At 45.1% G+C, this 23,731-nt stretch overlaps 1 protein-coding gene across 1 annotated transcript; it reads right to left on the reverse strand.

The window, feature by feature from the left end:
* Window positions 1–1,001: 1,001 nt before the first annotated feature.
* Window positions 1,002–23,055, reverse strand: SPTY2D1 (SPT2 chromatin protein domain containing 1). The gene is made up of 6 exons (XM_084774151.1): window positions 22,745–23,055; window positions 12,381–12,495; window positions 10,131–11,663; window positions 8,257–8,422; window positions 6,059–6,136; window positions 1,002–3,996 (listed from the first exon to the last, which is right to left on the reverse strand). Exons 1-6 carry the CDS (start codon window positions 22,802–22,804, stop codon window positions 3,903–3,905), a joined length of 2,046 nt encoding a protein of 681 aa, XP_084630277.1. The 5' UTR covers window positions 22,805–23,055; the 3' UTR covers window positions 1,002–3,902.
* Window positions 23,056–23,731: the final 676 nt, after the last annotated feature.

Below are 23,731 nucleotides of genomic sequence, written 5' to 3' on the forward strand. Positions count from 1 at the left end.
AAATCCACACGTGCAATTATCAGGAATTTGGCGATCTAGACACTGTTAGCATCTCTTGTGTTTCTCACATGACCTAGACCCAGCACACGGTAGTGGGTCCAGTCCTCTGTGTTCTCTGTTCCATGGGTGTGTCCACCAGCCTCACGTACATCCCTAAGGGCTCATCTTTTCAGTGTCACCCACCCATCTGTCCACACACGCATGTCATGTGTCTGTGAGTGCACAGAGGTATGGGGTGTCCTCTCTCTCTCTGCCTGTTCCTTCCAGGCCGTTGTGTTCCTGACCTGGAGCCTTTTGTTTTCCAGGATAGGCTAGAACCCGGCAAGTGCTGGTGATCCTGTCCAGCCACTCTTGGAGCTGGGCTTACATGCTATGCTCATGATTGTATAGTGAGCACACTTTAACCACTGAGCCACTTCTGCTCCTCAGACTCCTGTTAGAGATCTGAAATGATATCTGACAAGAGATTATATACCGGCTCTGCTGTTTCTCTTCCATTTGAATAAGCCTTCAAAACCCTGAGTCACAAAGCTAGACTGCATTGCTCTAACCACTTTCTTTTTTTTCTTTCATGTACTTATGTTTTGACTGTTTTGCTTGCATACCTGGTACTTGTGGAGATTAGAAGAGGGTGTCAGAGCCCCCTGGATGGTTGCGAGCCACCAAGAGAGTGCTGGGTATTGAAACTGAGTCCTTTGCAAGCATAACAAGTGCTCTTAACCGCTGAGCTAACTCTCCAGCCTTTTGCTTTTAGTTTAGTTTTTTTTTTTTTTTTTTTAAACTTGGTGTCTGAGAATACAATGGCACTCTAGGTGGTGGTGGAAGAGAAGTCAGTGGAAGGCTGACCAGTTACAAGTATATAAGGGGCAAGGCGCAGGTGCATGCAAGGGGCACGCCTGACCCCAGGCCCTAACAAGCTTACAGAGGTGTTCAGCTAGCACGGGTTCCAGGTGACAAGGAATAGCTTCAACTTTTGATCAATAAATGAAAACCAGTACAAATATCAATAAAATATTTTAATACCTACAATTTCTTGTATACATAAATTGCAAAACATTCACCTGTATGTGCAAAAGTATATTCTTCTGCAGATCAACAGCACCAGAAAACAAGCTAAGCTATGTTGAAGTTGCTTTTACATTTGATTTGTCTATTATGTAAAAGACATTATGGATTTAATAACTCCAAAGAAAATCTATATTCCACTCTTAAATCATACACTAAACACCTGAATAGGCATATCACATCCACTCACAAAATAAATAGTCTAATCAGCACACTGAAAATAAAACCACCAGTCTCTCTTTATATAGTTATTCTCTTTCCAAAAATGTTTTGGTCTCCTGCTATATCTCAGAAACGTACTACTAGTTGCTTTTCAGTTATAAAATACAAAATAATTTATTTCTTGGAGAAAATCTTGGGGCTTACCATTACAAAAATGAAATTTTGAGTTCCCGTAGACTTGGTTACAGTCTTTGAACTTTCTCATGGCACACATGTAGGGCTGCCTAGGACATGTGGTACCCTGCCTCCAAATGGATGTGACTGCATACATCGCTTAGAGAAGATACAAAGGCCAGTTCTGAAGTAGCTTTAGAAGAAGGTGTCCTTTGCTTTAGCAAGTGGGACTGTGCAATCAGAGCCTTGAGTTTTATGAAAACTACTTTCTTGTCACATCTTTGTTAGAGGACGCCACACCCACCATCATGTACCATCACAATTGTGAAACATCACTACATTCCAGAATTAACATTACCCGATAAAAGGCACATCTTCAAATATTGAATCAAAATCCCAAACTCAAAACAGCAAAGAGAACACATTAAAAATCAAGCACTTAATTTGTAAACCTTGAAAGAAATAATAGCCTGCCCCTCTTTCTTCAAAGGCTTTCTTTTTTTTTTAAAGGTGGTCAGGGAATACAGAATAGCAAAATGGAAGACAGGATTTGGACTTACAATCATTCTTTCCTGTGTTTTCTCAGTGAGTCACACAAGCATACTTGTATAGAAGTTGATGCACATCTTTTACAGAATGCGCTCTGTGCATTCAGCTACAGCAAACATTCCAGCCTGACTTACCAAGTTCTCAAACATTCATCTAGCACAAATGGCTCCTTTTTGTGCAGACAGCTGCACCCTGTAACTGGGTACAGTAAACTTTCAGCCACCACAAACCTGGGCTGCAATGACAGATTCCTGAGTGTGACTACTGAGAAAAAGGTCACCCTAGAACAATCCAGAAGGAGGAGGAGACACAAGGGATGCAATAATGTTCCCAACCTACTTCACCAAGTGGAAAGGTTACTCCCTTTAAATAAGGGATGGGACAGGGAGCGGGAAGTTAATAGGCTCTCTGCTACTAGTCCATAAAGGTCTACGTGGAGTGTGAGAGTTCTAATGCCTCTAAACATTAAATCCTTGCACTTTCAAAGTTTGAAACTCAATTCAAACTGAGTTAGTTTTAAGGTCTGGGTTCAAGTGGTCCCACAAAGGAAGGCTAAAAATGATCACTCATAATATTCAAGCTTAAAGAATGAACACCATGGACAAAATACAAATAAAGTCTGGACCTGTTGAAAAGTAAGAGGTTTTCTTTTCTTTCTTTCTTTCTTTTTTCTTTTTTTGTAGGACAGCCTCTCCCAGCTCCCTACCCCTCATGGCTTAACAGCTTAAGACAGCCAGACTCACTGTGGAATTGTCCCACAAACCGAATTCTGGCCACTCCCAACCCTCCACACTCGAGTCTCTAGCGTCCTGTTTCATTTTCTGTTGCTGGCTGTCCTTGGACATGGCTTCCTTCCAGCCAGAGCACAGATCAGCCTGGATGGCCTCTGGCTGAAGTGACGTAAGGGCTGTAGGTCTGACTGGGAGCAGGAGAGAACTTAAGGTTTCTCAGCTCAGTCACAGTGCATAGTTTGAGACAAAAGTGCAATATGGACAACAGAAAAGGTGATACTCCTGATACACTAAGTATTTAGTTTTTGGTTTTTTGGTCATTAACATTTTCTAAGGAATTTAAGCTAAAAATGCAATGTTAATTAACATCAAGAGGTACAGGGGCACTTTGGGGTCCCAAATAGCTTTTTAATGGGGAGAAAAAAGGAGAGGGGGCCACAACACACGTTACTTGTTGATTTTTAAACTATTACTCTTTCAAATCTAATATCTGAATAACCATCTTTAATATAAAAAGGAATTAAACAACAGAGAAACCCAATCAACACAACAGTAAGGCCCTGACCTATTTCCCACTAAGTCAATGTGACAGGAGGCCTGAACGGCATCCTGGAAAAGAATATTCTTGTTCTGGCAAAATTTGTATTTGAACTTTAAAAAATTTTATTATCTAATATAAATTAGGAATGCTTAGCATCCAATTCACAGATAATGCTGAATACAATATATTTCATTCTATTTTGTAAGTCAAAGTCGTAAGGATGAGATCCATGTATAAAGCTTACTCTTTCCTGGGTTTTCAATTCAAACATAGACTGAGACAGGTCACTTTATTGCTGGCAGCACTCACGGAAGGGCCAGGCCCTTCAGAAGGACTAGTCTGACTGGGATCTGAGTAGTACCTACTCACACACCCATCTCCCCTTTTACAGTAGCAAAAGAGCAACAAAGAGCAGCTGGCTGCGGGTGCCCCCACATCAGCGCGCACAGCTCATCAGGTTCACAGCCAGCGCCTGTGGAAGGTGACCCTGCACAGAGCACACGGCCAGCATTATAGCATTGCATGACAGAGTCCACTCTGACTCAAAACAGTAGCCTGGACAGTATGCAGTCCTTCCTCCAGCGGCCACGTGGGAATCTAAACTGAGAAGGGCTTGTTCCATCTGAAGGCAGGAAATCCTTGCAGCAGTGTCCCAGAATTCAGAAACTCAACAGCAGCAGCTAATGTCGCTTCAGCTTCTTGGCCTTTCGACGCTTCATTTCTTCCTCTTCCCGCCTCATTTCCTCTAAGTCCTCCTGCATACCTAGTCTTAAACTATGGAGAAATTGTTTAAAGGATATTTGTTAATATGCATGAAATTACAACTTTAAAAAGCAAGACTGGCATCTCAACTGGGACTTCCATGAGGACTGTGCTAATGAGTGTGCTCATGCACAGGGACATATACATATACACACTCATGCACAGGGACATATACATACACACACTCATGCACAGGGACATATACATACACACACTCATGCACAGGGACATATACATACACACACTCATGCACAGGGACATATACATACACACACTCATGCACAGGGACATATACATATACACACTCATGCACAGGGACATATACATATACACACTCATACAGAGGGACATATACATACACACTCATACAAAGGGACATATACACACATACAGAGGGACTGTGAAGGAATGTCTTGAGTGGATGTAACAAATGTCAATATAGCACTGTTTAGCCAATCAGCTGGGCAGAAGGGCAGGAAGTGGAAGGCAGGACTTCCTGGAGAGGGCAGACCCAAGATTGACAGTGGAGAGGGGAAGACAGCTGGCAGTGGAGGACGACAAATGGGGAAGAGAAACGGCCCAAGGATCACAGTGGCAAGTGCTTGGGATATATGTATGTTATGAGGTTTACAGTAGTCTGTTTAGTTTACTAGAAGATTTGTATTCGTTTAGATTCTGCCCAGTGCATAGTGCTAACAGCTTTAAAGTACATTTCAGACTCTGTGTCAGTTATTGGCTTTGTAGGCTGAACAGGTACAAATTAATATAACAGGGACATATACATCCACACTCACACACAGGAACACATACATACCCACTCATAGAGAGAGACATATGCATACTCAATTCATATACACAGTTTAAAACAGGACCCTAGACAAAAATCTGAAGGTTTCACAGCAAGAATGACAAAACTCTTAATATACACATTTAAAGTAATCAAATATTAATTCTTTAAAAAAATTGTAGCAAGGTGTGGTGGTGCGCGCCTTTAATCCCAGCACTTGGAAGGCAGAGGCAGGCAGATCTCTGAGTTCGAGGACAGCCTGGTTTAGAAAGCGAGTCCAGGACAGCCAAGACTGCAAGAGAAACCTTGTCTCGAAAAACAAAGCAAAACAAAAAAATTGTGAGGCCATGCACGGTGGCGTACCGCTTTAATCCCAGCACTTAGGAAACTGGTCCCTGTGAGCGTGAGGCCAGACTCCTCTATATACTGAGTTCTAGGACAGCCAGGGCGACATAGAGAAACCCTGTTTCAAAAATGTGTCCATATGTGCATGTCAGTGTAGGTGCCTGTCTAGGCCAAAAGAGGGCAGATTCTATGGTGTTAAAGGTAGTTCTGGGCTACTGGTATGGGTGTTGGGAACTGAACTGGACCTCCACAAGAACAGCTGTCCTCCTTAACCAGAGCCGTCCTTCTATCCTTCTCAAAAACACTTAAAGAGAGCGCTCGTGATCTGCGTGTGCTCCTTGGCACCCACATAAAGACAGAAGAGAAGTGCCCTACACACGCACACACACAAAGTACACAATCCCTAGTAGTAGTCCAGATTATTCTGCTCTTAATCCTTATTTTGACATTTTATCTATAGGAGGGATCAAGAGAAAAGAAAGCTGTTTCGTGCTTTGTGTTGGGACTGAGGTGAAATATTCTTCTAGAATAGGGACTTGTCATTATTAGTACTCTAAGCAAAGCATTCATTTATTACCCCTACCGAAGCAGCGCTCAGGAGCTTATGACCATGCAGCCAAACAAGGTGGAGGGAATCTTTTATTTTTTGCCTTTGCCTCCCTGAGTGCTGGGAGTAAAGGCGTGGACACCACACGGCTACGGCAGACTCAGGGAGGCTTCTAACTTTACTGCACATTTCACCTGAGACACTGTAAGCACCTGGGATACAGAGTGTCAGAATCCTTACAGTGCTTAAGAGAGTCAAGCAATGTGTTCTCATTTCACAAATGGGGAAACCGTAGCCAGGCAGGGGGTCTGTAAGGCTCTCTCAGCCAGGCCGTGCACAGCCCCATGCAGGCCTTTTGGGCATTTTTGACATAATGTACCAAGTCCCATGCTCACCTCTTGGCTTCTTCCTTCTGCTGCTCCTTCCAACTGCTCTCCATGTAACGTAAGGCATAGTCACTCTCATCTTTATATCTGGAAAGAAAGCAAAATAAGTGAACAGAAATTCAGTTTTTTTTTTTTGGTCTTGTTACCTTGGAGCTTATTTAAACTAAGGAAAAGGTCATGTTTTCATGCAATACATACTTGGTTCTTTAAATAACAATCGTGACAAACAGCAACAGTTTTCTTAAAGAGCTAAATCCTCTCATTAAAAAAACAAAAAAACAAAACCAAACCTGCTTACAACTAAAGCACTCAGTTTTTGGATCGCTCCTGCCTTGTTTGGGAGGAAGCCAGACACTAGGTATAAGATAGTTTTGCAGTAAAGACATTAAACGAGTCTTAGGTGCTCACAAAGCAACTCTTCCTGAACGCAGCACTCAACCCAACAAGGCTTCCTCAACCAGATACAATTAGTAACTATAATCCTGAAAGCACAACTTGAAATTATATATATATATATATATATATATATATTAATCTCATTACACCTTCATGACCACTGGGAGATGAGAGCTTCTCAACAGAAAACTGAGGCAGGCAAGTTAATGGCATGGCGCAAGGCTAACAGACAGTGCTGCTGCTTCTCAGCCTGCCCTGAGCTCACAACACCTGGCTGCTCCTCCCACTGTGCTAAGTGTCCCGGATGTTCTGTGTGTCTCTTGTTAATGCTTTTCTGATGGCCCAGTTTCTAGAGGGGATCTAAAGATGAGCAATCAGATTGTCATAGGAAATGTGATGGGTCTCATCTTACACACATAAAACTTCACCTGAGTCTTCCAAAGTGTTGTCTGAAAATTTTACTTCATTAGGATGTGGTGAAGCGTTATTTCAAGTCCTGGTCTTTTTCTTTCTTTCTTTTTTTACTTTAATGGTTCACAAACTTTTAAATACACACACCCTTACCTGGGGACTTTATAAAATAGATTTTCATTCAGTAGGACTAAAGTGGGGCCTGACAGCCTGCAGGGTTTTTTGTTTTGTTTTGTTTTGTTTTTTTCTGAGACAGGGTTTCTCTGTGTAGCCCTGGCTGTCCTAGACTCGCTTTGTAGACCAGGCTGGCCTCAAACTCACAGTGATCCTCCTGCCTCTGCCTCCCGAGTGCTGGGATTGAAGGCGTGCAGCGCCACCGTGCCCGGCGCAGAGCCTGAAGCTGTAATAAGCTCCTAAGCACATCAATGACAGTGATGGCCCCACACCGGCCAGGGCCACATTCTTGGGTAGCAAAACATCACACCAAAGAAAAGCAGGCGTCAGATCAGAATGACTTATTTACTGTGGCTCGTGAATGACTTTCTGACTTCAAAGCCTATGTATTTCTACGTGAACCTGCTTCATTCCCTATCTGTTAAATAAAGATACTACATACAAATAACATCATAAACTACTCTGAATTCATTAGAAATTATCAAGTGCCCTATCTTAGTTAAGATTTCTACTGCTGTGACCAAAACTAACCCCAGGAGGAAAGGGTTTATTTTATCATAGAGCCTTTTTAAAAAAGATTTTATTTATTTATTATGGATACAATATTTTGCCTGCACACCAGAAGAGGGCACAGATCTCGTTATAGATGGTTGTGAGCCACCATGTAGTTACCGGGAACTGAACTCAGGACCTTTGGAAGAAGAGCCAGTGCTCTTAACCCCTGAGCCATCTCTCCAAGCTCCCCCCTCCCTTTTCCTTTTTTAGCTTTTCCAGATAGGTTTTCTCTGTGTAGCCTTGGCTAGCCTGGAACTCACTCTGTAGACCAGGCTGTCCTGGAACCCACAGAGATCCAACTGCCTCTGCCTCCTAAGTGCTGGGATTAGAGGCCTGTGCCACCACCACTTAGCTCAATCTGCTTTCTTAGAGGAACTGGGAGCACCAGCCCTTGGGCGACACTGCCTACAGTGAGCTGAGGCCCTCCCAAATCAACTGTCCATCAAGAAAATGCACCACAGGCTTGTCTAAAGGCCAACCTATGAGGGGCGTGTTCTCAGTTCAAGCTCCTGTGTCAAGCTGACATTAAAAACTAGTCAGCACATGCTCTAAGACTAAGTCTTTTTAGAACCCCTCCCCTGCCTCTGCCCAATCCAAAGGCTCTACGTAAGCATTCAATGACTCTACTGCTAATGTTTCTACGTTTATATTTAGGTAAATCTTCAACTTACTTTTTTCGGTCATAGCCAAAGATTTCTCGAATGTGCTTGGATATTTCTTCCTGAGGTTCTCCTTCATCTTCAATGAAATCATCCATTTCTGGGTCATATTCATCATCATCATCATCTTCATATTCTCGATGCCTTTTATAGCCAGTAGGGAAGGGCCTTTGAGGACCTAAGAACAAAAGCCATGGCTTTTAAGAATACCGTATGGCGAAATACTTCCTACAGGTGACTACGTCACTTGGGATTCAGAGAAACTGACAATAAGATGGCAGCCTTAAGCTGGGTGTGGTGGCGCACGCATTTCATCCCAGTACTTGGGAGGCAGAGGCAGGTGAATCGCTGTGAGTTTGAGGCTAGTGTGGTCTACAGAGCAAGTCCAGGACAGCCAAGGCTACAGAGAAACCCTGTCCCTGCCTCCCCACCCTCTTACCCCCCCCCAAAAAAAAAGAAAAAAGAAAAAATAAGATCAGTAAAATGTCTGAAACTGATTCAAGTTACAAACTAGCAAAGAATCATTAGTATTTAATTCTACCAAATAAACACATCAAAGGTAGTTCCCTATTTTTTCCTGTCATTTCACTTAAATTCAAAGCCCTCACATGCCTGTAGCTTCTGCTATTTGGGCTTGAAAGCTTGAGCCAGCAGTTTGAAGAAGCTCTGGGCAACATAGGAAGACCATACCTTAGTAAAGAAAATAATCCCAAGTATAAAACATTTTCAGACTTATAACTGTTCAAAGATTGTTAAAAGCATGACACCATGAAACATTCATTTATTACCCTATTTTTGCCTAGTGACGGATAAAAATTGAAAAAAGAATGCCATGGGGATGTAGCTCAGCAGAAAGCTTGCCAGGACATGTGAAGCCCTGGGCTTGGATCCCAGCACTGCAACAGAGCAGTGGGGCTGCACACATGTAATCCCGGCACTCGGGAGGTAGAGGCAGGGGATGGGACATCAGAGGTCACCTTCAGCTACACAGCAAGCTCCAGGTCAACATGGTTATCTTGTCTAAACAAAACAAACCCTAAACCTCCCTCCCCCCACCAAAAACAAACCCAAAACAACAAACAAACCAAGAGCAGGACAATTTTTGCAAAAGACAGGAACTCAACAGACCAGTGAGAGCCACTTTCTAGCCTGTGAAATGTAAAGCAAGGGATTTTGCCATTGGTTTCTCTTTGTATTTTCCCTGGATGCTAACAAGGGCTTTAACAAGTGCCCACGCAGCCTGCAGGATCCACAGGAAGCAGCTGGCGTGGCCTTCCAGGACTTTGAGATGGCACATTCCTAAAGCACCAGTGACAGGTCTCTTCAGAATAGTCTAAAGCAGCTGCTGTTACAGGACAGGTGTTTGACAAGCATATGCTGACTGACACTGCAGCAAAGGCTGGAGGCTCATAATTGCCCTCTCATCTTTAAGTCTTAGCCTTCATGTAAACCATTACTCTACCCATGGACCCACCAGCCTTCTCTCACAAACCACAAAGCCAAGTCTACTGCACGTGAGAGAACAAGGTGGGGGTGGCGGTGGCGGTGTGAGTGGCGGATGCTGACCAGCCTCTTTCCTATTCTCAGCAATTGGGCATTACAAGGGTATGAAGTGGTCATGGGGCTTCTGGTTACAGAAAGCTACGTGCTTTTCCCAATGGCCTAGTAATAAATACTCTTCAGAATGAGGCTCAGTTAGCCAGGCAGTGGTGGCGCATGCCTTTAATCCCAGCACTTGGGAGGCAGAGGCAGGTGGATCTTTGTGAGTTTGAGGCCAGCCTGGACTACAGAGCGAGTTTCAGGACAGCCAGAGCTATTACACAGAGAAACCCTGTCTCGAAAAACAAACAAAACAAAAAATAAATAAGAATGAGGCTCAGTTTTACCTTGGACATTTCTGTAGCCAGGCAGAGGAGGCTTCATTCCATTTATCTGTCCATTGCTTGACCGACTAATAATATTCTTTGAAGAAATAGTTTCTGAGACAACAGTGCACTTGGGCTTTGCGGGGAGGCCTGGGCTACTAACTGGTCGTCCAGGTCCTAAGTTGCTCACGGGTCTTCCTGGACCTGAACTGACAGTTCGCCCAGCAGGACCGGAGCCACTTATGGCTCTCCCAGGGCCACTGACTGACCGCCCAGAGGAGCCTAGGCTTTTCATTGGTTGTCGAAGGTCATGCGGGCTGCTTACAGGCCGTCCAGGGCCTCCAGCACTGCCCATAGGTCTCCCAGAACCAGTAGACCCAGTGACTGGTCGTCCAGGGCCACTTGAGCTGCTTGCAGGTCGTCCAGGGCCACTCGTGCCATTGACTGTTCGCCCGGAGGCGTGTGAATTGCTGGCCAGCTTTCTGTTCCCACTGACGGACTGCTCAGGCCCTGAGCTGGAGCTGCCATTCTGGCGCCTGGGCACAGGGCTAGAACTAACTGAGGGCTGAGCTGCCCCTGGGCTAGGTCGCCCAGGAGCTGAGCCAAAGTTGCCGCCTGGCTGTCGGACACCTGGAATCTTTGCTTTGTTGTGGGAGAGACCTGTGGGCCCAGGCTTAGAATGGCCGGGATGAGAAGGAAGAGATTTTTTGGCTTTGTGCTCAGAAGCAGATTTCTGAGTCCCGGTAGCAGAAGTCTTTGGGACACTTGGTGAACAGGTGCTGGGGCGGGGCTTTCCAGCCCCATTGAAGACAGGTCTGTTGTGGCCCTCCCGAAGCGAGCTTTGGGAGCTACTGGCAGACACTGCCTTGGTCCTCTCTCCTGGTGTGGATCTGGATGAAGACAACACTGCTTGTTTCTCATTGGCTGTGCCGGGCCTGACTTTCTTCTCAGCATGAGGAGAGGGCAATCCTTTGGAAGAAAGCTGCCTGTCTCCAGCACCTCTGCTGGGCTTTGTGCCCATGATGTCCTTCTGAGACGGTGCCCTTTTGGGCACAGATGGAGGTAGTTTGGCATCGGTTTCAGGCTTCTTTTTCCTATGCTTTCGTTCAAGAAACTCCCGCTCCCTAAGTTCCTCTGCAGTCATGGGCCTATCTTCTGCTTTCCTCACTGCCTTGATCTCCACTGGTTCAAATTGCTTCTTCTCTGCGAGCCTCAGCAGATCAGTGAAGTTCATGGGTGGCGGGGCGCCTCTAAGGGGGGCCTTTGGTTTGCTTTCTACTTTGGGAGGCTCTTGCTCCTCCTCATAGTCCTGTTCCAACTCTGCTTCGCCGTAGTCCAGGAACTCCTCCTCCTCCATGTCCCAGTCCTGGTCAGCTCCCTGGGTCAGGTGGCTTTCCACTGCCTGCCTCTTCTTTGTCTTTTCCTCAATAGGAATCCCATCGTAACCATGAAAATTGTCCTTTGTCCTCTTGGCCATAGCTCTTGCTTTTTTGTCATGTTTGAGCTCAATTCGCTTTTTCACTAGTTCTTCTTTCCTCTTTTTCTCTTCCAAGGCTGAAAGGAATAAAACAAAAGCACATTATTTCAGCAGATTCAAGACAGCAGCTGCTCATGCGATACCAGTCCACAAAGCACACTGTGGAGTTACAGATTCCAGATCTCTAGAAATCAAATGAGGAAGTCATCTAACAAAACTGAGTAATTTCTACACAAGTGGGTCGCAGATGAGCGTCTCTTTATGACTAAGCAGGTCAGGGACTTGGTTTTGCTTTAAATGTACAAAACAGCTCAGAAATACACCAAGTCAACGGGACACCCACTGAAGTTGTTAAGAATGAGTCAGTGGACACCTACACCAATGCCAGAGCCAGGGGAAGAATGGAGACATGCTACGGCCAGGTAAATGGCTGCTACACCATGCCTTCTCACCTCCCCCACCTTCCTCAAGAGACGAGGCCTTGCTGTATTGCCCCTACTGCTCTGAAGCTCCTGAGCTCAAGGAATGATGTTGCCTCAGCTTGCCGAATACTTGAGAGGACAAGTGATTATCAAAAGCCTTGGGGGGCGGGTGGGTAGGATGAGGTTAGATAAAACAATACAACTAACCAACCTAGGAACGCACGTGCACACATATGTTTGTGTGTATTTCCATAAAGTTAACCCAGAGACATGCATACATCACCCCCAAATTACTAAGCTGTTAGGATGTTTCTACAGCCACACACTGGTTTGGCAGCAGGAACTGAGACTGACAAAAGTACAAACACATACCTTTTTGTCTGAGCTCCTCTTCTTTCCGCCTGAGGAATGCTTTCACGGCTGCCGACTGGACACCTTTAACTTTTGGGTCTTTCTTGGGAGGCCCCACTGCCAAGCTATACCTTTTCTAAAAACAAAAGCAGAATAAAAGCTATAACCAATTCAACTTAAAATATATATAGTCTACGGTGTAAATGTTGTTTTTAATTTTCTCAGATGTGAGCAATGAGCTGAGAGCCATACCCGAGCTTTACTAATCCACGGCTTGGGCTGAGCCCAGAGCATTTCTATCTAACTATCCCTAGGCCTGGAAGCATCTAGCCTCTATATAACCTCATCTTCTGCAAGCCCAGACCCTGAAGGCTTCAGCTTCCAGCCTCTCTCTGCTAACCTGGGCCTAGAATGCTGTCAGCCTTTAAGACTCACCCTCTCGTTCTCAACTCGCTCGATGGCTGGTTCAACTCAGTTGTTCTGGTTCGAACTCCTCTCCAAGCTGACTGATTCAACTTGGCTTCTCTCCAAGTCTCTGTGAATTGCTCTATTGTATCCCTGCATCGCACTCTCCTCCTCTGTACTGTACTGTCTAACACACTCTCTGTGCTGCTCGTAAGCAGTGCCCCCCTCATTGGGAATATCCTATCCCTGACTCATTCTGTGAAATAATTCTCCAATCCGTCACTTTGTCAGTCCCTCAATTAGAGACTGCTTAGGACTAAGGGTGTGTCTATATTCCAGCCAGAGGGATTAGAGGTGTGTATTCCAGCTGGATCACACAGTCCTAGGTCTTTGGATGTGATCCCTTGTCAGAACAGCCAGGCTGCCGGGCTGTGTGGCTCAGTGGTAGACTGCTTGAGTTCAAGCCCCAATACTGCAGGAAATGTAGAGAGACAACGAGGAAAGGAAGGGAAGTGGAAGGGAAAGAAAAACAAGAAATCTAAACAAAGGGCCTAGTTCTCTGTAATCTCTACATGTAGCATTTAAATTTATTAAAGATTAATTTGTACTGGGCGTGGTGATGCACTCCTTTAATCCCAACACTGGGGAGGCAAAGGCCCATGGGATCACTGTGAGTTCGAGGCCAGCCTGGCCGACAAAGTGAGTCCTGGACAGACAAGGTTATACAGAGAAACCCTGTCTCAAAAAACAAAAACAAAAACAAAACAAAACAAAACAAAAAAGGAAAAAAAAAAGATTAATTTGCTACATAAGCTCCTTTAGACTGGTTTCCGAATTACCAAGATCATAAATACTGGCCAGACACAGATGTTTTTCTAGACTTCAGTTTTTAAGTAACTGCATATAGAAAATGACTAAAACAAGAATAATGATTTGACCCCCTGAAAGAAAAATACTTTAATTCTTAAGTATCTACTATTGAAGAAACATGATAAACAGAACTAATTCTCCTGTCTGGGACCATGGGACATAATTTATGAAATAGGAACTTTTCTTTTTTAATCACAGAGCAGAAGAAACCCAGAGCCTCACACGTGCCAGCCCTTTCTGTTATGTAAGAGACACCCATTTTATCTACTGAATCTGTGTCTGTGTTGGAGTAAAACCTATCTCTGTGGGAGAAGCCAGCAGTTTATAAACCCTAATGCTCTCTCATCCCATGTATGACAGCCTTGGAGAAAAGCCAAAGATCTGCTTACTACAGGGCTGACAAGTACAATGTATTTTGAAACAAGCTCGAGTTCCAACTAAATTAGTCAACTAAAAAAGCAGCTGGCCAAGAAAACAGGCCTCATCCAACCTGAAAATCCCGCATGATGGATGGCAGTGAAGACTGACTCATCCCTGACTTAGAAACCCCAAGACAGCACCAATTATTTTCCAGTCACCCAGGCTATGACATAATTAGATCCTATAATTAGTTGACATCTTTGTAAACTGAATGGAGAGCTCTTTGCTTCAAAATACTACCACGACTATGACACCTGACTCAAGTGTACTAAGACACAGCTCACAGGCAGCACCGCACAATTTAAGTGACTTCTGGTATATGCAGAGTTCCAGAGCAATCATTACTGGTTTTCAGAATATTGTAACCATGTCAAGAAGAAACTGCTTGCAACCACCAGTGAACTTTCTATTGCTGTGCATTTGTCTATACATTTAATGGGAATGAAATCTTACCAATGTGGCCATGATTGTCAACCTTGGGTGCTCACTTGGCTGAGGAACCACGCTATTTAGCCAGGTGCTTAGCTTCTGCTGCCTGGAAGAATTTTACTCCTGCAATTAACATCTGCAGTAATCCCCTGCCTAGTGTGGTGACTTCAGAACAGCGCTGGGGTCAGCAGATAAGAAACTACCTCAGGATGAGGGCGTAACTCAAGACTGCCTGCTTTCCATACAATTTGTGGACTTGCCAGCCCTACAAATAACCCCCTCAAATCACTCCTGCCTGTCTGTTTCTCTGGATAACCCCATCGCACAGAGCAGTCCTTTGCAGTTGGCCTCTCAGTGAACATAGCGGCTTCAAGGCTAGTGTTGCATCCGCCAGGAGCTCATTCCTTCAATAGCTGAATACACTGCAGGATACAGATAACTCAGCATATTACTTATCTGGCCAATTTCCATTCTTTGGCTTCATAAAAAATGCTGCCATGACATTTTAGGCAGGCGGGTGCATGTTTAAATTTCTCTTGGGTATGATTACATATCTTAGCACTAAGCTCACTTGACCTTTCCAAAAAGGGCTATGAGCAGACCAAAATGTTTTGTTTTGTTTTTCAAGACAGGGTTTCTCTGTGTAGCCTTGGCTGTCCTGGACTCCCTCTGTAGACCAGGCTGGCCTTGAACCCATAAAGACCCACCTGCCTCTGCCTCCTGAGTGCTGGGATTAAAGGTGTGCGCCACCACGCCTGGTCCTTCCTAAATATGTTTTGATGGAAGATTTCATAAGATTTCCCCCCAACTCATGGTAGAAAACAATGTTTAAAAAACAAAAACAGAGCTGCTGGCTAGAGTAACCAAAGTGTTGGGCAAGTGTGTGTGGAGTTTATGGATGACACCAACCACTCTGTCATCCGAAATGTCAAAGGCCCCGTCCAAGAGGGTAGTGTGCACGCACTCGGGAGGCAGAGGCAGGCAGACCACTGAGAGTTCAAGAACAGCCTGGTCTACAAAGTGAGTCCAGGACAGCCAAGGCTACACAGAGTAACCTGTCTGGGGAGGGGGGGAGAGAAAAGTAAACAAAGACAAAAAGCTGGGTGTGGAAAGACTGAGGTTAGAGCACTTTGTGTTCTCTTTAAGGCAGAGGAGTCATTTGGCACGTCCCCTCCATCAGATGGCTATACCTGGCCATGGCAGCAGCACACCATGATGTACCCAGCAATTCTGACTTTTGATTCAAGACATCAGGCTGCTTCACTGTCTGGGCTTCATGAAAAGCAGCTGGACAGGTTTCTTTCTTTCTTTTTTGGTTTTTCGAGACAGGGTTTTTCTGTGTGGCCTTGGCTATCCTCACTTGCTTTGTAGACCAGGCTGGCCTTGAACTCACAGCGGCCCACCTGCCTCTGCCTCCCGAGTGCTGGGCTTCCGGGTGTGCACCACCGCGCCTGGCTGGACATGTTTCTTGTATCCTAAGCATAGCCATCTTATCAACCTGCAAAGCCAATCACCTCACACTTCTGGACTCTGAAGAATGGCCCACAATGGTGGCACTTCTGTCCTTTAATATAGCACCAGAGAGTTTGCCAAGATGTGTAATTCTAAAGCCAACAGGCCGAGAAAACATGAAGCTATTTAAAAACACTCCTTCTGTGGAAGCCAGCCTGTCAAGATGGGAGTAAGCAGCAGCATGCAGTCTGGAAACCTTGACAAGCAAGTGTGCCCAGTGGCAGCCAGCATGTTCCTCCCCACCCCACCCCCAGCGGCTCCTTAGGAGAATCAAGACTCTTGTGATTGTAGAAAATACACATTTTCTGATGATTTTACATCACTTATTATTGGTTAGAGCAGTCAAATAATACATTCTTAACTTTAATCCACACCACAGCCTTAAACAGGGTGATACATTAGTCAGGGAGTCAGGGAACAAAGGCAGGGAGACAGCTCTTTGCATTAAGCTAGCTCAGCGGGGTGGGAAAAGGGCAGTGGGAATAAAACATTTGTGCTGGCTATGGTGTTTAATGCCAACATCAACTGTTAGCGGTTTGTAAAACACCTGATTAGGGTTGGGGCACAGCTCAATGGTAGCATATTTGTTGGCATGCTGAAGGCCCTGGTTCATCCTTAGTGCATCATTCAAATCTGGCATAAAATCACAGATCTTTCTTAGGAATGGCCTTACAGGGGGCTAACTGGGTTTCCTGGTGCTTAGGCTTAGGCTTTGCAGATGAATCCATGTGAAGGCCTGTCTTCTGACTCAGGACCAAACAAACATATTTGTACACTTTACTTTCTATTTAACTCCAACCCTTTTTGCCAGCTCACACTTGAATCTTAAATGGAATTCGCTAATCTCTATGCGCGTCTACCCCAGACAGGTCTACACTGACCTCTATGCTCTTCTCCTTTCCCCTTTGGGAGAGTAACTACGCTGACAATTTGTAGAACCCATCTAGCAGTTTCCATCCATGGACTACCAGGTTCAATCCTGCTTGCTTCAGAAATCAGACAAGATGAGACAGATGGGCCCCTTCAGGTGGCTGGCCATAGAGTCCACTGGTTTTTATATGCTGCTGGTATTTCCTCTCCATCTTTATATTAAGAATGTCATAAAAAAAAAAGGCAACAGTATTATTGCTGAAAGCTGTGCTACACAAGAGCTTGAGGCAAGGAGGCTGAGCTTTGTCTATGAAGATGCTGAGTTCTCTCACTCAACAGAGGGCCGCAGTCAGGAGCAGGGACTCTGAGCAGCCTGTAGGATTAGATCCCACAATTCGCTGTGTGGCCTTAGGCAATTTCTTCACACCTCACTAGGCTTCAGCCTTTAAAATAAAATCTCCTCCATATGTTCATCATGGTGACTAAATTAACTGACACATGAAGTGCTTAGAACAGTCCCTGGCACCGGCTCAGCACAATGATGCTAACTGCTATCACCATTACTTAGAGATTCTCTAAGGTGTTCGGGGAAGAGAGACAAGGAACCCCTGTGGGCAAGGGGGGAGCAGCAGTTCCAAAGACCTCCTCCAGGCAGCACAGGTTCAGAAGTACTGCTCTGCACCAGGGAGCGGCTGTCTGGGATAGCAGGGATGGTCAGTCAGCCCTAGTGGAAGGCGAAAAGCCAATTTCCACAGAGCCATCACTACCTCAGCAAAAACGTGTGTTAGTCCATGCCATTCTTTACCAGGAACCATTACAATCCCAGCACTTGGGAGGCAGAGATTGACAGATAGCTGAGAGTTTGAGGCTAGCCTGGTCTACATAATGAGTTCCACAGGGCAACCAGGGCTACATAGTAAGACCCTCTCTATAAAAAAAAGAAAAAGAAAGAAAAAGAAAAGAAAAAGGGCAGCGACAAAGACTGGTTGCATCACCCTGATCAGCTGTTATTTTTGTATTAGGAATTCCACTGAGAAAAGAGTGTATGCCTAATACTTCCACACATGATGCAATCCTACCTTTGTTTTAACTAAAACATCAAGATGACTGTTTCATTTAAATACAAAAGCAATGAGGGACATGTTAGTACAAACTAGGCATCCTTAATCCAAAAATCCAGAACCCAACATGCTCCAAAATCTGAAATGTTTTAAGGCTTGATAATGAAGTCAGGTAAAAGCACAGAAGACAGTTTAGTTTGGGAGTCCCCATTTAGTTTGGGGTTACTCACAAACCCTTAAGGAAAGGTACTCAGCAGCCCGGTTCCTTTACTGGTACATACTTTGCACTCATACTTAGCCACCCCAAACAACGGACCTAGCGACCTCAAAGCTATCCAACTCCCCACTGGCATGGGTTACACGCTCTCTCATCTCTGAAATAATGGTGTACTTCTCCAGTCCCTGGTAACAATCAAATTTATACTTTCTATTCAAGCGTATCTCTGGCTTAATAGGGCTGACAATTAGAAGGGCCAATGAGGCTTGAACCTGGTTTTGGGTGCATGCACAGCAAAGAAAGACTGCATCCTCCCTTTTAGGGAGAATCTCTAGTTACCATCTAACGCCTGTGTATAATTGGGAGGTGCACAGGATTAAAATCTGATGCCTTATGGGGAGGGACATGCACAGTAGAGAAATGATTATATAACCTATCTGTCAATCAAAATAAGGAGCTCTCTAACTGTACCCATAATATACCAGGCCACTCTTCCCCAGGCGCTGACTGGGACACTGAGTATCTTTATTCCTGTGTTGTCAAGTACTGTCTTAATCTGTACTTTTGCTTTGCTCCAAATAAAATTATTGTGTTGTTGGTGCTGTTGTTGTTGGTTTTTTTGCAAATGTGTGTGTGCCTTTATTTTCAACTCTTTGAATAAGAGGCCAAGAACCTGAAAACACCCAACACAAACTCTGACCCCTCTAACAACAGGACAACACAAGTGGAAAATTCCATACTTGTCGTCATACCACGGGCTAAAGTCAATGCAGAGACACTCCAAGGTGCTCAGTGGCTAAGAACACTTCATTCGCCTGCAAAGGACCCAGGTTGAGTCCCAGTACTCACACTGAGGCTCACAGCGCTCTGTAATGCCAGTGCCAAGGGATCTCATGCCCTCTTCTGGACTCTGAGGCTCTGTATGTGCACAGTGCACAAACACATGAAGGCAAAACAGCCATATGCATAAAATAAAGAATTGTTTAAAAATCCTGTACAAAAAGAATCTTCAAGCTGTATGTGCAAGACCCACACAATGTACTTGACATTCCCAACATGATGTGTGGGGGAGGGGCCGCGAGACCCGTGGTAGTGTGAAATGACGGCGGCTTCCATGGGCTCACATATTTGTGTATTTAGTCCCCAGCTGGCAGAACTGTTTGGGAAGAATGAAGAGGTGTGGACTTGTTAGAGGTGTGTCATTGGGGTTGGATTTGGGGGTTTCATGAGATAACAATTCCCAGTTAGCTCTCTGCTTCCTGCTTGTGGACCAAGATAGGAGCTACCACTGTAGCACTATGGCTGCCTGCCTGTTGCTGTCCTTTCTGCCTCGATGGGCATGGGATCTAAAGCTGTAAGCCCTCAGTAACCCTTCTATAAGGTGCTGTGGTCATGGTGTCTTATCACAGCAACAGGAGAGAGGGAGAATAATGTCTCTGGTGGTGTACCTCTGGCACACTGCCTGTGCCTCACCCATGCTCATGCATGCCACCCTATTTAAACTCAGAGGATCTCTCTGTGTCTGTCTGTCTGTCTGTCTGTCTCCACGCGGCACCTGAGCTTCTTGAGTTAGATGGTAGTATTTATTTATTTAGAGATATTTTGAGTATTTATGTACATAGCGTTGGCTGACTTGCTACTGTCTTGTAGCTAAGGATGGTCCTGAACGCCTGCTGTCCTGCCTGTCCCTCCCAAGTGCTACAAGCACAGGCTTTTAGTGGCCCACAGGCTACAGGAGCTGATAAGGTATGCATTTTGTAAAAATACATTATAATTGGTGCATTGTCATCTGTTTAAGTAAAAGAAACATTTGAATACAGGAAATACAAATTTGGAGACAGTCTTATTTTTCAGGAACATATAAGAGACTTGAGGATAGAGCCTACAAGTGAAAGCTCAGTGGCAGCGCACTCACTTGCCTTACATGAGAGGCCCTGGCCCAAACTCATCACAGAGAAAGCAATAACATGAAAGCAACACACGAGGGCATGGTGGAGGGCGTGGTGTCACATTCCTTTAATCCCAGCACTTGGGAGGCAGATACAAGTGGATCTCTGTGAGTTCCAGGCCAGCCTGCTCAAAAAAGAGAGTCCAGGACGGCCAAGGTTACACAGAGAAACACTGTCTCAAAAAACAAAAAAGAAAGCAACGCCCATATGCAATACTAATGTATGTTAAATATAAAGCATGGAACGGGAATTTGTTAGTACTCTGTGCTTATCAGTATTTAAATTATTTTGAGCTGATAAAATTAAACTGGATAGATGGATCAGCTTAGGCGAGATCATGGATTAAATTTGGTATTATTTAGCTTATTTTGTTCCAATTTTTTAAATCCCTTTCATTTCATGTAAAATATAAAGAAGCTGGGTGTGGCGGTGCACGCCTTTAATCCCAGTGCTCAGGAGGCAGAGGCAGGTGGATGTCTGTGAGTTCCAGGACAGCCTGGTCTACAAAGTGAGTCCAGGACAGCCAGGGCTACACAAAGAAACCCTGTCTTGAAAAAAAAAGTTAATGATGTAAACTGATCATTAGCTCAAGTTAATTATTCAAACCTGTTTACTAACTCTGTTAGGAGAAGGGAAGGATGATTCATAAAATGTATCTGTTATTCAACTATTAAATTCTAAATTACTTCACCAATTTACCTTTCTTTACTCCCTGTTAGTACAATAACAGAGCAACCAATAACACAAGCACTCTGAAATATCTTGTATTTTGAAATCTTCTGCTTTAGGATTGTTTGTTTGCCTTTCCCCTAGCAGTTATTGGCTTTTAATACTTTCTCTCCCTCTGCCTCTCTCTTTTAGTTTTTTGAGATAGGGTCTCTCTACATAGTTCTGACTGTCCTGGAACTCACTATGTAGACCAAGCTGGCCTCAGACTCATGAGCTCCACCTGCCTCTGCCTCTGTAAGTGTTGGTATTAAAGGTATGAGCCACCACACCCAACCAGCTATTGGCTTTTTAAATCTGGTTCTGATTCTTCCACAAGACAATTCTTGCACATTAAAGCTAGTATTTTTTTTTGTAACTATTCTCAAAATCCAAGAAGATCTAGGATGAAATGCAGACCCAATTATGCAAATATGAGTGGTTATTAGACCTAACACTGACTTGACTCCATAATCTACAAATACATGAAGTATTGCTGCTCCGGGTTTCAAAGGCTTGAGCCCACAGCTTCAACCTGCAAGGCTTATGAGACGTGACTTAAGAGGAATCTTACTCTGAGTGCTTATTATCAAGGTGGGAAATATGTGTGTGTGTGTGTATGTATGTATATGCACAGACATATGTAAGCATAACTACCTTTTACTCATTATTTTGGATCGATATATTCAAAAGAGTAAAAAAAAATGAGCAGGATTTGACAAGAAGTGGCAAGGGAGGGGAAAAAGTACTGCAGTATACAAAACTAGGAAATGCCAAGTCCAAGTGAGATCTCAAATTCCAGTTGACTGACTGACTCTAAGAGGTGTTTTTGGTTCCAGGCAATGGTGGCACACACCTTTAATCCCAGTACTTGGGAGGCAGAGGTTGGCGGATTTCTGAGTCCAGGACAGACAAGGTTACACAGAGAAACCCTGTCTCAAAAACAAAAACAAAAAGAAAGAAAGAAAGAAAGAAAGAAAGAAAGAAAGAAAGAAAGAAAGAAAAGAGGTGTTTTGAGTTGGACACTTCACTGACCAAACTGCAGATACCACAACGTGATGCATCGGTTTATAGCTCTTTCGTGGGTACCTTCTGGTGATCCAGAAATGATTAGTTTATGCAAAACAGCTATAACCCCGGAAACCAGACGTCAGACCTCAGCATTTACCTCTGAGAATTTCACCGAACTGACGCATCTACTTAGCAAACGGAGCCTACAAATCTGGAAGTCCACAAGGAAACGAAAGCTGAAATCGGCTTTGCCCACCCAGCTCGCACAGGAGATCGATAGATCCGAGGACCTCACGCACCTTAGGTAAATAAAATGTCTACCACACACACGCAGCCCATATGGTCACCTCACAATTGTCTACGGCTTTCCAGCAATACTCTGAACTTTTCACTCCCAACACAAGGCACCTCCTTGGCAGGGGGATAACATCTTTGGCTCAGTGGGTGGGGCCACGAACCAGAGAACTCTTTCAAGAAATCACTAAACACTCAGGCGAAAATCCATACCAGGCCCGCTAAAAAGATCCACAAGGCCATCAGGAAACGTCCTTAAAGTCCCCCCCGAACTTCCTGAGGATACTGGGCCTCAATTTAGGGGCTGAAGTTTATTTGAAAGCCAGGCGTTTAAAAACTAATAGACAGCGCTCGGCCAGGCGTGGCTCACTCACCCACTTTGCGCAACTCTAAATCGCTCCCCCCACCACCACCCCAAAGCCGCAAAGCCCATCTTCCAGGACGCGTAAGCTGGAGAAACGAGCCCCCAAGAAAACTCCCTTTTCGCACCCCCAGGCCCTCCTCTGTATTCAAATCAGAGCATAAACTCCAGAAGAGGGCGTAGTTCAGGTCTCCTCGAGGCCGACAGGCGCTCGCCGAGAAGTTCCACCTACTCCCACGAACTTGACGCCCCGGTTTCTTAAAGCAACCCCGGAGACTCACCGGTACATGGTTGACACCTTGTCCTTTGGAAGCGATCAAGAGGATTTCCCTGAAGTCCATGTCTGGCCGAAGAGAAAAGCCCGGCTGCTAGCCGGGGGCTCCGGACGCGGCGGATGCGAGTCTCGCCGCTGAGCCGAGCTCCTCTGACTGACTTACTTGCCTTGGTGGCCCCTCTCCCGCCGCCCCTCGACACGGACACTTCCGGCGCCTTCCAATGCCGTGTGCCGCCCCCGCGCTGCAGCCGAATCCAGTGTATGGGTGTAGATATATATGTACACAACCGCACGGCGCCGCCGCAGCGCTCGCGAGTATTTGCGCAACTTCCGCTCTCGGGGGCAAGACGCCTAAAAAGCCTACGTGGCTGTTGGCTTTGGCCCAAATGGGCGGGATTAAAGCGCTTCCAGCCAATCAGACGCAATATGGCCGTTAGGGGGTGTGGCTAATGGGTGAGCGTGACCCGCCTTGAGGATCTATCCCAGCCTGAAGATCTCCGTGCAAGAGCTGGTCGAAGAGGAAGGACGGGACCCCTTTCTAGGTCTGGGCTATGTAGGTGTCACGCGTGGGTGTTCAGAGACCACAAATGGCGGCTGGTCGGACAGGTCTCGAGCAGGGGATTTCGGTTGCGTTTCTCGGGGCCCCGGAACTACGCATGCGCACACGGTTCCTGTTTCCCAGCTTGGTCTTCGGATGCCAGTTATCTCACAGAGGCGCTTACTGCTTTTTTTTAAAAGCCTGAGGAATGAGCAAAGGCTTCAGTCACACATCGACTCTGACGCACTGCAGAACATACGTGCATTCACTAAGAGTTTAGCATGGCTTTCATTAGAATTATCTTGAGTTTGTAGTCGTTTCGGCCCAATAAAGTACACGTGAATAACTAACTAGGTATGATCTGGACTGTGTGGGGCGGCTAATTGTTTACCAATTGTTGTACAGTTGAAAGGGTGAGTGTGCCCTATAGGCCTTATTTCTGTGAACTAATGTTTG

Source organism: Acomys minous (assembly GCF_964271855.1).
Source record: "Acomys minous genome assembly, chromosome: 2".
Classification (NCBI taxonomy): domain Eukaryota; kingdom Metazoa; phylum Chordata; class Mammalia; order Rodentia; family Muridae; genus Acomys; species Acomys minous.

What these genes read in the sequence shown, in the direction of transcription:
- SPTY2D1 (XM_084774151.1), bottom strand. Translation starts at nt 22,804, where the DNA reads ATGGACTTCAGGGAAATCCTCTTGATCGCTTCCAAAGGACAAGGTGTC. An exon ending in AGAGGAGCTCAGACAAAAAG is followed by an intron (nt 11,664 to 12,380) that starts GTATGTGTTTGT and finishes TATTCCTTTCAG; the next exon opens with CCTTGGAAGAGAAAAAGAGG. An exon ending in CAGAAGGAAGAAGCCAAGAG is followed by an intron (nt 3,997 to 6,058) that starts GTGAGCATGGGA and finishes ATTTCTCCATAG; the next exon opens with TTTAAGACTAGGTATGCAGG.